The sequence below is a fragment of the Poecile atricapillus genome, chromosome Z (assembly GCF_030490865.1).
Source record: "Poecile atricapillus isolate bPoeAtr1 chromosome Z, bPoeAtr1.hap1, whole genome shotgun sequence".
Taxonomy (NCBI): Eukaryota; Metazoa; Chordata; class Aves; order Passeriformes; family Paridae; genus Poecile; species Poecile atricapillus.
Genome location: NC_081289.1, coordinates 117,757,041 through 117,772,168, shown reverse-complemented (window position 1 = coordinate 117,772,168; position 15,128 = coordinate 117,757,041). Strand labels below are relative to the sequence as shown.

The following is a 15,128-nucleotide window of genomic DNA, read 5'->3' as shown; positions in this document are numbered from 1 at the left end:
ATAGAGCAGAAATAACATGCTCGGAAAAAGAGGTTATCAGTAACCAGAGGCCTGTAAAAACTTCTGAGTTATCTGGGAGTCCACACAAAACACTGGCAAAAGGAAACATAACAGCAGTATGTAAACCTTTTATGATAGACTGGGAACTTCTATTTGCTTTTATTTGTAAATTCATCATGAAATTTAAGGGCAACACATGCTAGAAAAAGAAACGCTTCCATTTCAGATAGTCAATTACATGTAGCTTACCATCTAAGATACAAGATATCTCAATTTATTTCCAAAGCAGAAAACTGGACATCTGCATGAATCACACAAATATCAAAAGTTACCAACAGAAGGAAATTTTCTTTAATGCTGCTGCACTAGTAAACTAACATTTTTGCCTAAAGGCACAACCAGATTACAAAAGACAGGAATAGGATACAGCTGTACTTACAGAAAATTTTTTTAGAGCTCATCCTAAGCTTCTTTTTTCTCTGAAGCTTCTATCGCTGGTGAAAACTATCACCTGCCTCTAACACAAATGTGACCTGCTACTGGAATTTTCACATCCTTATTTCCAAATTGGTAGTCTCCAATATTATTTCTTCATAAACAAGTAGCAAATAAATGCTATGTATCCATTGAAAGCATCAATGCCTTCCAAATTCAGCAAAAGAGTAATGATAAATTAAAATGTTTCTTTCAGTAACATGAAGCTGATAGTGGCTTCCAGCTTGAAGGGCATGTATTTCAAGCATAAACTATTGACTAGCTATCTTAACAATGCAAAAAATGCAACAAAGTAGCTTTGTCCACACTTCAGTATCAGCACAGGAGAAACATGTCATGCATATGCAAAATACCATAAAACACAGTAAGACTCTACTAAATACTTTATCTTCTAAAATAAAATTAAATGTTCAGTGACTTGTTACCATAATTTGAACAGAAATTTTTAATACCACATATATGCATCCTTGTTATTTATATACCTAGTAAGTTCAGAAAGATAGACTTATGTAAAACATAAAAGGTAAAAGCAAACAAGTCAGTAAATTCTTAACTTCAGTCTCCCAGTGCAGCATTAACTTAAGAATATAAAGGATGGAATATAAAGACAAAATCCCACTTTGCAGCACAAACTTCTATTATCCATTCTTGGTGAATAAACCACTAAATTTGGCCATACTACTTGCACATCTAAAATGAGTGTTATTTTTATTCTGTTTTATGTTCTATTTAAATGTGCTAATATTGCATTGATATAATAAATAAAAATACCTAATGTCCAAGTGAGGCAGAGGAAGATATTCTACTACACAAAAGTGGTCTCACATATAAATTTCACAGCACTTTTGGATCCCATTCCCTCGTTCCTCCTAAATGTAAAACATACTTCCTTGCCTCCAAAAGGTGTGAACTTTATTAATATGGTATGGCAACAAGACTAAATAGTGAGTACATGGCGAGATGGAACCTATGTAGAAACAACAGCATTTCAGTATTGTTTAATAAAAAAAAAGCTGTAGGCAATCCAAAAATATCATCTTTGCAAGCAGTTTCAACGTTTTACCAAGTGAAAATTTAAACCAAGGTAGAATTATCAAAATAAACACCTCTGCCTAGATAAAAATACAATTATTATGTAATTTTTAAGAATGTTTTAAAAGGCTCTTTAAAAAGAAAATTGTAAGTTTTTTCATGTAAAAAGTTTGTCTTCTTTTTAAGCTGTTGTTTTATCACAATATCTGTTATCATTTCATTCTCAGCAGACATTCAAGAAAAAAATGTAAATGATAGCACATTTTCATTTCATTAATTTCATTATTGAGGTCCTCCTGCTAGCATGTTTTGAAGGGCATAGCTTTTTTTCAAGAGGATAAAGGGAAGTAAAGAGGGAATAGGACACAGGACAAGGGAGCAGGGGTGAAGGAAGAGAGAAACTGGAGAGGGAGGTAAGAAGACATTTGATATTTTAGTGTCACAAATATCCTTATACTACGAAATTCTCTGGACTTACATATTTAGCTTTCATGCTGACTGCAATTGTAAAATATCCTGTTGTTTCAAACTTCTATTTAAATTTACTAGAAATATGTTTGTATATATGTATTGGACTTCCAGTAGTAACAAAACTATTCTAAGGTAAAGTTGATTTTTCTACACTAACAACAGCCATATTCCTAGAACACATCTGCAGCAGCTGTTTTGCTGCAGAATAACCCTAGTGATCTTTGCTTTCTTTTTTTTAGCAAAGTGTGATGAGAAGGTTAGTGGATAAGAAGAGCGGCATCTGACCTTAAAACTCAGCAAACATGATATGCAAGTAGAGATAACACCTAAAACAGAGTCCAGACATAACTCCTTGTTCTTCTTATAATTTCCTCCCTTATTTAAGGCAGCAGACTCATATCACAAGCAAATTGCTTCCTGCTTGCAACATTTCTTGGTGGGGAGAGGAGACAAAGACTAGATTTAATTTTGTTCCCCCAATTACCATGTCTAATGTAACCAAGTATAAGTCTAACAACAGAAGTGTTGATTCACAGGTTAAAGGTCAGACACCAGAATTCTTAAAGACAAGACACAGAGAATTATTTTAATTCACAATAACTTGTTTCTACAAACTTTCTTTTAAAAAATAAAATAGAAAGTTATATACAGATTAGCAATATTATTTATTATTCTAAATTAAGCCAAGATTTAGTAGCTAGAACACACTAAATTTGGAGAAGCCCATATAACTTTATTTCTGTATCTCAAGTATCTTATATCTTATTATTACATACACTATATTTTTCCATTGGATCCAATTAATTGCATGCTAATATCCTCATAAAAACCAAAATTGACTATATAAGCATACCTTATTCCACAATTTCCTTAATTAAATTACTAACTTGCAACTAGAATTCAATTCTTTAAATGTTTTAAGCAATATGTCATAAACTTATCCCAGGAACATGTTTTCAGAGATGAAAGATACAGAACTGCCTATGTAATTTTCAACAAACCAAAGCCATGCAGACACTTGATTCCCACTGAAATCAACCAGTTACCTGGCATTCACTGGTGGTTTTAAAAATTTCAGTAGGAATCTACCTTTATATTTCGGTATCTAGCTAATTAGTCAATAATTTCTAATTATAGAATAATTGCACGACTATTTTTGTTAATTAATATGTAAATTAATTGATTTGTTACTTACTTAACAAGTAAGCAAGCAGCTCAGTAGAAACTCATAGAAATGTAGTTAATAATTTGAAGAAGATAGTCAATATTCTGGTAATTACAACAATTGAACAAAAGGAATGCTGACAAGCAAGACTGACAATAAACATAAATCAGATATTCTCATATATGCACCTTGGTGGGGGGAAGTGCTTTTGCTGCTGTACAAAAAATTATTAGTTGCAAAATAGTGAAATCAACTTTGCAATGATATCTTTTAAGTTTTTATATGTCAAGTCTACCATCATGAATGTGTCACTTGGGGAAAGTTATAAAACATTACATAAATAAAAATGAAATTGATCATGCGAGAAATGGATAAATTACTTTTTGGATTAAAGAAAATGGATTTCTTTTAATTTTATCAATTAAAGAAAAAGAGAACTCTCAATAAAGGATACCTGTATAACTAAAAGATTTGGTGTAGGATTTCCCTGAAGTTTACTACAGAAGAGAAGATAAAAAAACCCACTCCAGAATGTTCTTCCAGAATATGCAGTTATAAAAAAAGCAAAATCAATTTCCAGGATTTTGTGGAAAATAAATAATCAAAAAGTATTTCAAGGATTTAATCTACTAATTTAATTTGTATTTTAGTTTTATTCCTATATAATATACCTGATTATATTTATTTATATGTTTGACTATTTTAAATTTAATTTTAATTTAATTCTCATCAGAAGATGCCTGTGTCTTATGAAAGTATCTAAATATCTAAAGTAAAGAATTACATATAAACTTGGACTTCACCAGGCAATTTCTTTGGATATGAGAATAAATATTATAGAAAGGCCCTTGCATTTGCCATCTTACTATTCTGGGACTGAGAGCATGCAACTCTGAGACATTCTAAACAAAGATAATTTATGGCTACAAGCATAAATTACAACTACAAGCATACTAAGTCACCCACTAGATGGCCAGAAACTGAGCCCTGTTTTTATGTTCCTGGTAACTCATCCTAAAGATGAGTTGAAGATCCTAAAGATGGGTGAAGAGCAAATGTTGCCAATCCAAACACAACTCATTTGCCAGCACTGTGCTCTCCAACTAAAATACCAAAGGCTGCAATCTTACATATTGTTTAGAAAGTACCTCTTCTGTGCCAACCTCAGTATATTAGATTTCTGAAGAAAATAAAAAAAATTAGCAGAAAAAACATTTTCTCTTCATAATAACATAATATATACTTTAGCAATAAGCCAAAGTAAGTTGAGAAAGTTGCAATACATTCTCAATTAAAAACAGTGTTGAAAGTGTGTACATTGATATGTACAGCACTTTGAAAATTTATATATACTGTAAAATATGATCTTCACTGGAAATGTGCAGCTAACTTTATAGGGCTTTCAACTTCCAAACCTTTTTCATTAAAGTGCTCGGAAAAGGTACTTTTGGGACATTTTTGGTGAGCTGAGAAAGAATTGGTTCAGAGGTCCCAATTACTTTGAAAACATGATGTGATTAAGAAATAATAGTGAGAGAAGCTATCTGAAGCATGATTACTTGGAGAGGTCAATAGAGTCAAATATTAAACCAGCTATCTACTGACAGATTTTTATTACTTCTTAATAAGTGGTACAGTTCAAAATTCTAGGGCGTAAAGAGGCAAGATAGTTGTGGTGTTTTTGTGTTATTGTGGAATATTCTGTAGAATCAATCATCTTTTGCCTAGGATCTGGGACTTCTGAGTATATCCAGATACACGGATTTAACAGTTAATTACTACAGTTTTGCAGCAGCGTACTTAAAACAGGTGTATGAATGCGTAATTTTTATTTTGTTTGACAAACTGTTCAACAGACTCTATCAATGAATTAAAATCCAATCAAAATATTCTTTTTCCTAATATTCTTACCAAGTTCTGAGTTCGGGAACAAGAGAATTTCACCAATAATAACCCAAGATCACTAATCTTTGCTTTTTTTTTTTTTTTTTTAGCAAAGTGTGATGAGAACATTAGTGGTAAGAAAAAAGAAGGCAGTTCTACAGAAAGTACTGTCTACAGTTAAGTCAGCCATATAGCTTCAAATCTGCTGAAAATTAAGAATACCAGCAAAATTAAAAGCAAGCTAGTTACACAGGGGGAAAAGTCTACAAAGCTGTAAACTTTGAAAAAAGCTAGAAACATTTTGCTTTCTGAAGCAAATACTGTCTTACCACTGTGTGCCATTTTTAGACACTCAGATTCACTCAAATTACTGTTATAGTAAACAAACATACAAGCTTAATTTTCCTCAAAGTGATACATATTAACATTAAACACTGCCTGGAAATATATAACTTAAATTTAAGAAGACCATAAAATCTCAGAGTTATTTACATATACAATCTAAAATTGTTACCTAACTGACAACCTGAAATGCCACATCAGTGAGGTAACAGCAGCGGCACTGGCAGAGACAATTTGCTTCTGGCTATCAGTGAGAGAGGCAGTGACAAGATCATGGAATTAGACTGTAGTTAAGCGTTCTTCTAGTTCGTCCAAGGATACACATGATAAACCACAATGCACTAGCAGGAAATTACTGTGGATGCTTTTAGTTAATATTAGAAGCTTTGCCACACTAAAATAAGTGCAGCTGTAATTTAATTTAAAACTTAAATGATGCCACCAATTTTTCAAGAAATGGGTACCAATTCTTTTGTTTTGTGGATGCACTGTATTGAAGTCATGAACTTAAGCCCACAAGAGCACCACAATGTTTATTAACCTAAAAAAAGCCATAAGAAGCTAGCCCCTCTAGAAAACTAGGAAGACACAACTATTCAAAACTAAAACAAAATTGTTTTACTTATTACCTCTTTTCCTCTTTTGCTCTCAGTTGCTCCTCTTGTCTTAGAACCTGAACCATCACAGACTCAAACATGCCTGTTGACAAACCTACTAAATTGCGAGGTGTGGAACGACGTCTTGTAGAAATGCATCCTGTTGTTTTCTCCTCGTCCTGCCCATAGCATCCTCTAGATGTTACAGCTAATGATGTTTTCTCTCTTAAATGCCTAGAAGAAAAAAGAAAGCCAGTTCACAACTATGAACTTCCATACCAGTGGCACCTCAATGCCTAGCCTATCAACCATGGATTGAGCATATTTACTCAGAAAAAATCAGGTATTTTTTCACCTGCAATTTTTTCCACTTTGAAAATTCCTTTAAGAAATTTTAAACTTAAACCAAGCACACTAATATGACCTATGTTTTCACACCAGTTAAAAACAGTGTATTTACCACAAGCTACCAAATATTATTTGGAGATGGAATTCTCTATCTTAATCCATAAGTATTTAGAAAGAAAAAAACTTCCACAAGACTTAAGATAAGAAAATATCATTTTTAGCAGAATCCTAAAAGTCGGGGGCTCGGTGGTGAGGGGAAAGGTGTATTAGTTAGTTTAGGCTGGGGAAGCATATGTAAAACACTAGTTTTGTCCTAGTTAAAACTACAAAAACTGAAAGACAAAACACTACAAATTTGTCTCCAAAGTTACATTTCCTCTTACAGTGTTTCAAAATACTCCACTAAAACTAGTATGAGTTTTTCACCACCTGTAAAAAGATTTGAGGGACAGAGGAGAAAAATCCCACCTCTATTCAAAAGGAACCTCCATTCTAAGATAATTTTCTGTGGCTTGTAGCATCCAGGAATTATACAAGCAATATTGATTGATTCCCTTGAATCAGTTGAAGGAGATCATTGACTTAAACACTGCTGTGCAATGACGTAAGAACAATTGTTCCAAGAAGTAGCTCTTCAATTTCATGTTACAAATAAAATTATGTTAAACGTTCAACCAAATTTGTCTAATTAAAAATCGTAAAAGAACTTTGACTTTTTCCATAATCCTCTATAATTAGAGTTCCAAGAAACTTTTACTAAGCTAGTGCACACAGACATAATGAAAAAATCTTTACAAATCTCTGAAGAGTTAATACAAGACAAACTAACTACACATTGAGGCAGGATTATCTTCACAGATCAGTATTTCCTGATAATTATCTGAGAAATACCATGGATTGAATGGAAGAATGACAAGAGCAACTGAATTTATCTTTTAGTAAATACCTACTATATAACTACTATACTGCTATTTGAAAACACAAAATCTTACAAGTTGCCTTTTGTTGTTTATCTGCCAGCAGTAATTCTATTAAGCCAGGAATTTTGTGGGTTTTTTGAATATCAGGTTTTACTCAAGCAAACCAGAAGCACTACGTTCAGCTTCTTCTCTTCTACTACCAGACTGTCCCAAAACTGCTGTTTCACAGAAACACTTTCAAATATACCGTTGCTACAGCAACATACATTGAATTAATACACTCACTCTGCTTTCAGGTGACTTCTGCACCACTGCCGATGTGTTCTTCCTACACAAGCAACATTCTTACCAGCTTATCAGTTCATTCTGTGTGTCACTAGCAAACTTAAAGCTGATGGACACACAGTTTTATATATTTTCCAATACTTCTTCCAATTCCTTCTCCACCTCTGTCCTTCACCAAAAACACCTCTTGGTTTTTACATGCAGAATACTATGTCATTCAGAAGACCAGTGGGCGTTTCACTGTAAGAAGCCACCATGGTTTTCTAATAATGACTAAACTATGCCTATGACAAGCTCACAAGAAAGCATGTACTTCAGTTGTGATTTAAATTAGGCTTTCTACTATACAGCTCGAGAGCTTTCTATGTTTCAGCTGCTTTGGCTGGTAAGAAAGTTCCTGCCAGGAACTTAACATTTCAACTCACCATGATTTCCATTCTGCCCTTTAAGACTATAGTACGTTAAGCATTGTCTCTTATTTCATAATTATCAAAAAATACACCATTTCCAAGCAGGTAACTTCGGCTTAATATTTTATTTCTACGATTTTAAGAGCAGTAAAAATTTCACTGTTTGCAAAATAACAATTTCAAAGAGCCAAATATTCATACAGAGTTCAGGCAGCTTCACGACAGAATAAAATAAAATAAAGAAAGAAGCATTTGACATCTTGTGTAAACAAGTGTCCCTCCATGTTCACAAAAGGCTTCTTTCAGAAGGAAAATCTTAGCCAGGAAATGCTGTGCTCTATTTGGCATTTTGAGGTTTGGAATTTGCAAAGCGTTTTGAATTAAGATTTTAATAGTTCCCAATAGGAAATGTTAATCTTCATGAAAGTATTGAAAGTTCCAGTGTTCTTTCTCTTGTGGGGTTTTGTTCGATGCGTGTTTTCTTTTAACGAATTTTTAACGTAAAGAAACACACCCTCCTGTTCCACTTTGTGTAAAGAACACGCGGAACGGCCCCAACAGCTCTCTACACCTACCGGGATAGTAGCGCCAACTTCTGCTCCAGCATCATCTCCAGCTTCTGGGCCTGTTTGGAGAGCCAGTGGTCTACACCGTGCAGCCGATAGCACGTCTCCAGCATGAGCCTGAAGTCACACACGAAATCTGCTATCCCTGTATACTGCCCACTGGAAAATTTCTCTTCCATTTTCAATAACCATATTCCAGCTGGCAGCTGCTGCATGGACTGGCTGCTCTTACGGCCCGAGAGGGAGCCAGCGCCTTCTTCCCCGAAAAATGCCTGATCTGCGAGGGGCTTCAGGAACGGCGCCGTCAGAGGCCGGTACTTCTCCAGGAGGAACTCGCGCAGGATGCGGTACCCCTGCTGCAGCTCGGGATTCAGGCTCTGCTGCCAGGCAGTCTTCCCTCCCTCATCATCCGTCTCCTTCTCGGACTCCTCTATCCCACTCCGAAGGAGCGAGGGCCGATCCGCCGGGAGGTCTCCGCGGGACTCCATGTCTCCCGCCCCGGGCCCGTTCTCCGGCACCTGCCGGGGACTGCGGCGCTGCGCCTCGCCCGGCCGCCGGGTCCGCAGCGGGCTCACCTGCGCACACAGACACCGCTCAGCGCCCCGCCGGCCCGGGGGGCGGGACGCGGCCGCCGGCAGGGAGGCACCGACTGGGCTGGCGCGCGGCCCCGCCCGCCCGGGGACCGCGCCCTCGCCCTCAGGGCCCGCCCCCTTCTCCCCCACCCGCCGGCGGCGGCACCGGCGCATCCCACCCCCCGCGTGCGCCCTTCCCGCCGGGCCGGCCGGGACCTCCCGCCGCTCGCGCGCTCTCCGGACAGGCAGCCGGTGCGAGCCGGTGCCGCGCGGCGTCCGTCGAGTAACGGGCGTCGCGCGAGGCAGCGCGAGTTGAGGGGAAAGAGGGGGCGCGGCCCCCCCGACCGGGAAAGAACGCGGAGCCTCTCACCCCAGCGCGCATGCGCGCGCCCGGCCAGCGGCGGTGCGCCCGCGGCGGAGTGTAGCGCCGGGTGTGGTGTGACGTCAGTAGAGGGCGCCCAGCTAGGAGCCGGCGGGGGCGACGCAGGGGCGGTCGCTGGTGCGCGCGGGGCGGGGCCTCGCGGCCGGGCCGGGGTGACGAGCCCCTCACGGGAGGGGTGAGGCTGCTCCGGCCGCGCGTGGCCGTGGCAGCGCACTCCGGCCCCGCAGAGCCCTGATCCTGTGCTGCTGCGGCTGAGATTTCCGCCCCGTAACGGGTCTGTTGTCTCATGTCAGAGGTGTGCCACCACAGATGTTCAGCCGCCGAAGCGAGGCAGCAGCTCACAAAAGCAATCAATTCTACGCTCGGTTCTGCCCGGCTTATTTTAGGAATTAGTGCCTTATGAGGGGAGGCTGCTACTAACGACGCTTTCCTGGTCTGGGGTGCACTTGTCGTCCTTTCACATTTGCCCTCACGTTCTGTCCAGTTCACCCCTGTACGAGATCCTAAGGGACATTGCCCGGGCACCAGGGAACTCCACAGTTGTACTTGTCTCCACAGCACTGCAAAGCACCTCGAGACACGCCTCTGTGTGTGATTTTGGTTTTATGCACTTCACATTGCTAACGATATGAAAAGCGGAGGGCACCCTGCTGGGGTGGGGAGGGGGAGAGAATGAATGTAAGGGAGCAGGAAGAAAACACCTCTATTTCTGTAGGGGCATTCTTGTTCTTCAGAGATCACTCCAGAGACCTTGGTCGCAATGGAGTTTTCTTAATGGGAATAAAAGCTTCCATCCTGCAGGAAGGTGGACCTGTTTGGAAGGATCCTTGTACACTGAGACTGTAGTGATCCATGCAATAGTCAACCCAAGTGTAGCCTTCAAATCTGCGTTGTGCTCTGCATAGCCCACGGCCACAGGATAAATTCAGGCAGTGCACTGTTAGAGCAGCTGTGGGCAGCTCCTACACTGTACTGGCATCTCTGTGACCTTGCCTCTACCTAAAGCTGCAGCCGGAAGTCCTTATGCAAACATCCTCTCTGACAGTAGAAATTATTAATAAAGTTGTTCTCTTTTAAGGAAAACATCTTATAGCTTTTCGGAATGACCACAAAGGGATAGGGTCTCCGTGATGCACTCCTTTTACAGACCCATTTGATGCTGCACTGCTTGTGGTTTGTCGGGATCTGAAATGCTCTAGGATAACAGTTCTCTCTTTGTTGTATCTAAGAAATTGCTTTTGAAATGATACTTTGCAGTCTTTCTTGTACTGGGATCATAAGGATCAGTATGTCCTGTTGTAAAACAGAGGGAATGCTGTGTTTTCTTTAATAACTGATCTCAGGAATAGTGTTTGTCTTGTCCACTCCAAGCTGAAGGTAGAAGATCATCAGCAGAGGGACAGGAGTGGTGGATGGACTCTAGAAACATGTGTGGTGATTTAATCAACTGTGGGAAAAACATAACTCAAGAAAGCAACCATTCAAGTAGAGTGGGAATTTCTAGTATAAATTAAATAAAACGAGATGCGGCCGGCATCTCTTTTAGAAGTTTTGTGCCTGTTGGATGTCTGGCCTGCAACACTCACTTCCTGGCTCATTTATACTCTCTGCAATAATACCCAGTAACTTAAGATAAGTTTTTTGCTTCTTGCTATATATGTGGCCCTGCTTTGAGAATATGGGAACTATTAGTCATCATACTGCATACAATTCATAGGCTGAGTAACCACAAAATGTGTTCAGAGATTTTGGTGTGATAACATCTCAGTTATATTCAGATCTCCTGTCAAAGCTTGAACTTTTACTGTGATGAAAGAAATGAAGATATCGAGTTTACACTCTGAAACTAAGTTTCAGTGAAGAAGGGCTCACATATGACCAAACAAGATAATATCCTGTATTGGGACCTCTGACTTGTATCACCGAATTATTTGAAAGAGGATATTTTTTCTAGGTATGCAATCAAAGTAGGTTTAAAAAATAATGAAAAAAAAAATTGTACTGGGAAATATAATTGCATTGATCTATAAGAACTTTTTTTGTATTTTATCATGTAATAAGAAAAATACTTTGTATTCAAGGAATTCTGATACACTATCTATGTACTTCCTGAGTCTTGCCACACGAGTGCACTGTTGAATAAACGCCATGCACCGTTCCTGCCTTGAATTAGAGGTAACACTCCAAACTCAATGCAACAAGGGTAGAACTGCTAAAGCAGAAGCAAACATTTTGGAAAACCTGTAACAATGGGGTTCCGTTTTACATATTCAGTATTAATAGGAGCTATGACTCACATATCAGAATAAAACCCAAACTTTTCGGAATAAATAAAGCTGATAAATATTTACAGTTTCTCTCCACACATTTGAATTGGATGTACAATTTTTGTAAAATGGTATGCTAGATATTTACATAATTTAATGTTTAATTAACATTTTATAATAAAAAATAGTTGCAAGTATGCATAATCTTCTCAAAGAATATTACTCTAAGTGAGCATCTCTGCCTTCATCACAGAGATAGCAAGATAGCAAGAATTTTTGTCATGATAGTATTCTCCACAGCGTCTTAGGTGGGTGCAGAACAGTGCAAATGTCAAGTGGATAAAGATAGACCATGAAAAAGAGAGAAACATGCTTGGGAAACAGTAATCTTCCATATGCAGTTCACAAATGACAGGATGCTCTAGCAAAGGAAAAGAGACAACTGTCAGACATGACCAGTATCCTTCCCCTCTGATGTGATTTTTGAGTGACCGAGTGTTGGCAGGTCATGGAGGTCCCATTCAGGGACCTAAAGTAAAGACAGTATCTCAGCCTGACCACGAAAGCACCCGCAATTTCTACAGACACCCCATGACAATGTAAATAATTAGTCTCTTCCTAAACCTTGATTTGGGTATAAGTTTTTATCATATGCCCATACTGGATATTACACTTCACAAATCAGAAAAAAAAATCTTTTTATATACCATATACATTCACTCAGTATATAATTTTATTCTTTTCCTGGCAGTGTCATAAATAGTGGCTGAGTGGCTCCCATTTTCCTTCATTCTGCTTCTTCTGTTTCATACTAAAGCCAGGGGTCCAAAGTACAGGTTGCTGCTCCTGATGACCTTCATGGTGACGTAGAATATAGCCCACATTAAGGATCCTTGGAACTCTTCTGTGAGGTGACTGGATTACCATCGCCACCAAAGCCATTTAAACTGCATGCTCAAGTAGTGAGCATGCTCCTTCTGCTTACATATAGTAATGGTAAATAAAATGAACACCAAACTCTAGAAAACACTATCAATGTGTTTTCCATTTGCAGATCTTCCACCTGAAGTTTCCTTTTATGAGATGCACAAAAATTCTTGTGGAAGAAGCAGGGGCTTTGGAGTGTCGAGAAAATAATCAATATTCGAAATATTTCAGATTACTTATCCTGCTGATCTTTTTCAGCCATCTCTCATGTTCCCACCACCTTTACTTGCATCTTTCTCCCTTTTAAGGATACAGTGCTACTTTCTAGTGCCAGTGATGTCCTCAATGCCAACTAGAATATAAACAAACAGAAAACAAATAAACTGTCCTTGAGTTCTACACTTTAGAGACATTCTTCGTTTTTTGAGTCCTCAAAGCCATAAACTGTCTTGTATTTAAGCTTCTGCAGCATATAATGCTGAAAAATTACAGTTCTCCTTAAAATAAGTAATTCTCATCAACTTAAAGCAGAATTACGATTTTACAATGTGTTACAATGCATCAAAAATCCACTCTCTAACAAACACCATTAATAAGTATTTTTTAAATTAATATGACATGTTATGATCCAAAATTCTGTTATGATGTCTTTTTAGAAGCAGAGAAAGAATAAAGCAATTGTGCGCATTCAAATGGTCTTTTTTCTTGATTCCAGATGGCCTTTGGAGTCCACTGCATGAGAAATGTATGAAGATGAGTGCTGTAGGATGCCCAGGGACTTTTACCACTAATGCCTAATGCAGCTGGCTGCTGCAGGAAGTGGCATAGCAGGAATCAACATGATTTCCTCCCCAGCCATGCCAGACCACCAGCAGAGACCATCCTGCAGGTTGAGACCTAGGAATGTGACATGAGGGAATGATTGTGGCAGATAATCAAGTAGGGTAAAACATCTAATCTCTTTGGTTCTGTAATAAATTCCAGAGTTCAGATCCCCTGTTGATTGCCATTTACATCTGACAGCTGGACTTCCTGTACATACCAGCTGAAAACTAGGTCCTTAGCCAAGCTGGAAGTATAACTGATGAGACCAGGCTGCAGTATTTCATTTAGCAATGTTTGTCAGTTTTTCTACTGCTCATCTGCTGATGTTCACAGAATTTGAAAATATGTGTCTTTTTTACAACTAAGCTTCCTCCTTCCATGCCTTTGCCAAACTTAGTTTAAATTATCCAGCAGATTAAAAAGTGGCTGGATAGGACAGACAGACAACACAACTACATATGCCTAGTCCCTTAGAAAGTTGGTAGCAGGAACCTAGTAATCTCCGACACCGCTTATTTTTATTCTGCTCTCTGTAATTGTGCAAGACAGGAAAGGCAACAAAATTGCTTCACACAGACCTAACATTTATTTATGTGAAAGGTTTTGCAATTACACTTTGTTGTGTGTAATTGCAGACCTGAAACTTTTTTTTTTTTTTTCATTTTTGCGGTACTATAGAAATGGCAATTATTTCCCCTTCCCAATGGAGAAAAAATACAAGGATGTAATTTTCATAGCAAATAGAGATTTTGAGAATGATTAGGTGCAAAGATTAAAATGCACAGAGAGTCAATGTTTGGATGACTAAAATATTTGTTCCATTAAGTGTCCATTCAGTTCCTTTATAATCATTAACAGTAAAGACTGTGTTATACAGTATCTGAGAGGACAAATTATGGGCAAGAGCTAAAACTGTAGTCACACAGATATGAATGTCTGCTTCTGACAGGGGAAAAGAGAACTCCTCCAAATATGTTCACGATATCCACAATTCTACAGTATGTGTTGTATGTCACTGTTCCTGGTGGATGGTGTGAAAGAAAAGAAAGTGGCAATGTGTAATCACCTTAAATGTAGACACGCCTCGCACAAAGACCAGTCCGCAAGAGAACTCCTACATGCTACTGTACTAGTCCAGTAATGAGGAATAGTGGAAAGACTGGGCAATATTTGAAAATAATAAATTAAAAGGATTATCTATGTAAACACTGAGTCTTGTTCTGAAGTGCTGTCACAAAAGTTACAGGAATCTATCAGCAAAATTTGGTCAAAATGTAACAGTCTTTAGTCTCATTCAGACACATCTCTTCTATATGTCTGGTTTTATTCTACATTCAAAGAGAAAATACAATTGTTTCAAAACAAAATAGGAGAGTTAGAAAAGTCAGAGTAATTAATTCATCAATATAAAACCCATAATCTTAATATTGATTTCACAGAATCACAGTATAGTTGAGGTTGAAACAGATCTCTGTGTGTCTGTTGCCTCCACGCTCGAAGTAGGGGCAAACAGAGCTGCTTGCTCAGTGTCTCGTTCAGTTGGGTTTTGAATACCTTCAAGGATAGAGGCTCCATGAAAGGTTTGCATGCAATAAAGGCAAACTACTGTAGTCCAAGGAGATACCCTGACAGCCTCTATAT

At 38.4% G+C, this 15,128-nt stretch overlaps 1 protein-coding gene across 1 annotated transcript in view; it reads right to left on the bottom strand.

Annotated features, from left to right (window-relative positions):
* The window catches only part of KIAA2026 (KIAA2026 ortholog), a 54,666-nt gene extending 45,216 nt beyond the window's left edge, over nucleotides 1-9,450 (bottom strand). Inside the window, exons 1-2 of the mRNA XM_058826579.1 lie at nucleotides 8,524-9,450; nucleotides 6,019-6,219 (exon numbers count right to left, since the gene is read on the bottom strand). Coding sequence (XP_058682562.1) covers nucleotides 6,019-6,219; nucleotides 8,524-9,260 — 938 coding nt within the window. The 5' untranslated portion in view covers nucleotides 9,261-9,450. The remainder of the gene's footprint in view (nucleotides 1-6,018; nucleotides 6,220-8,523) is intronic.
* Nucleotides 9,451-15,128: the final 5,678 nt, after the last annotated feature.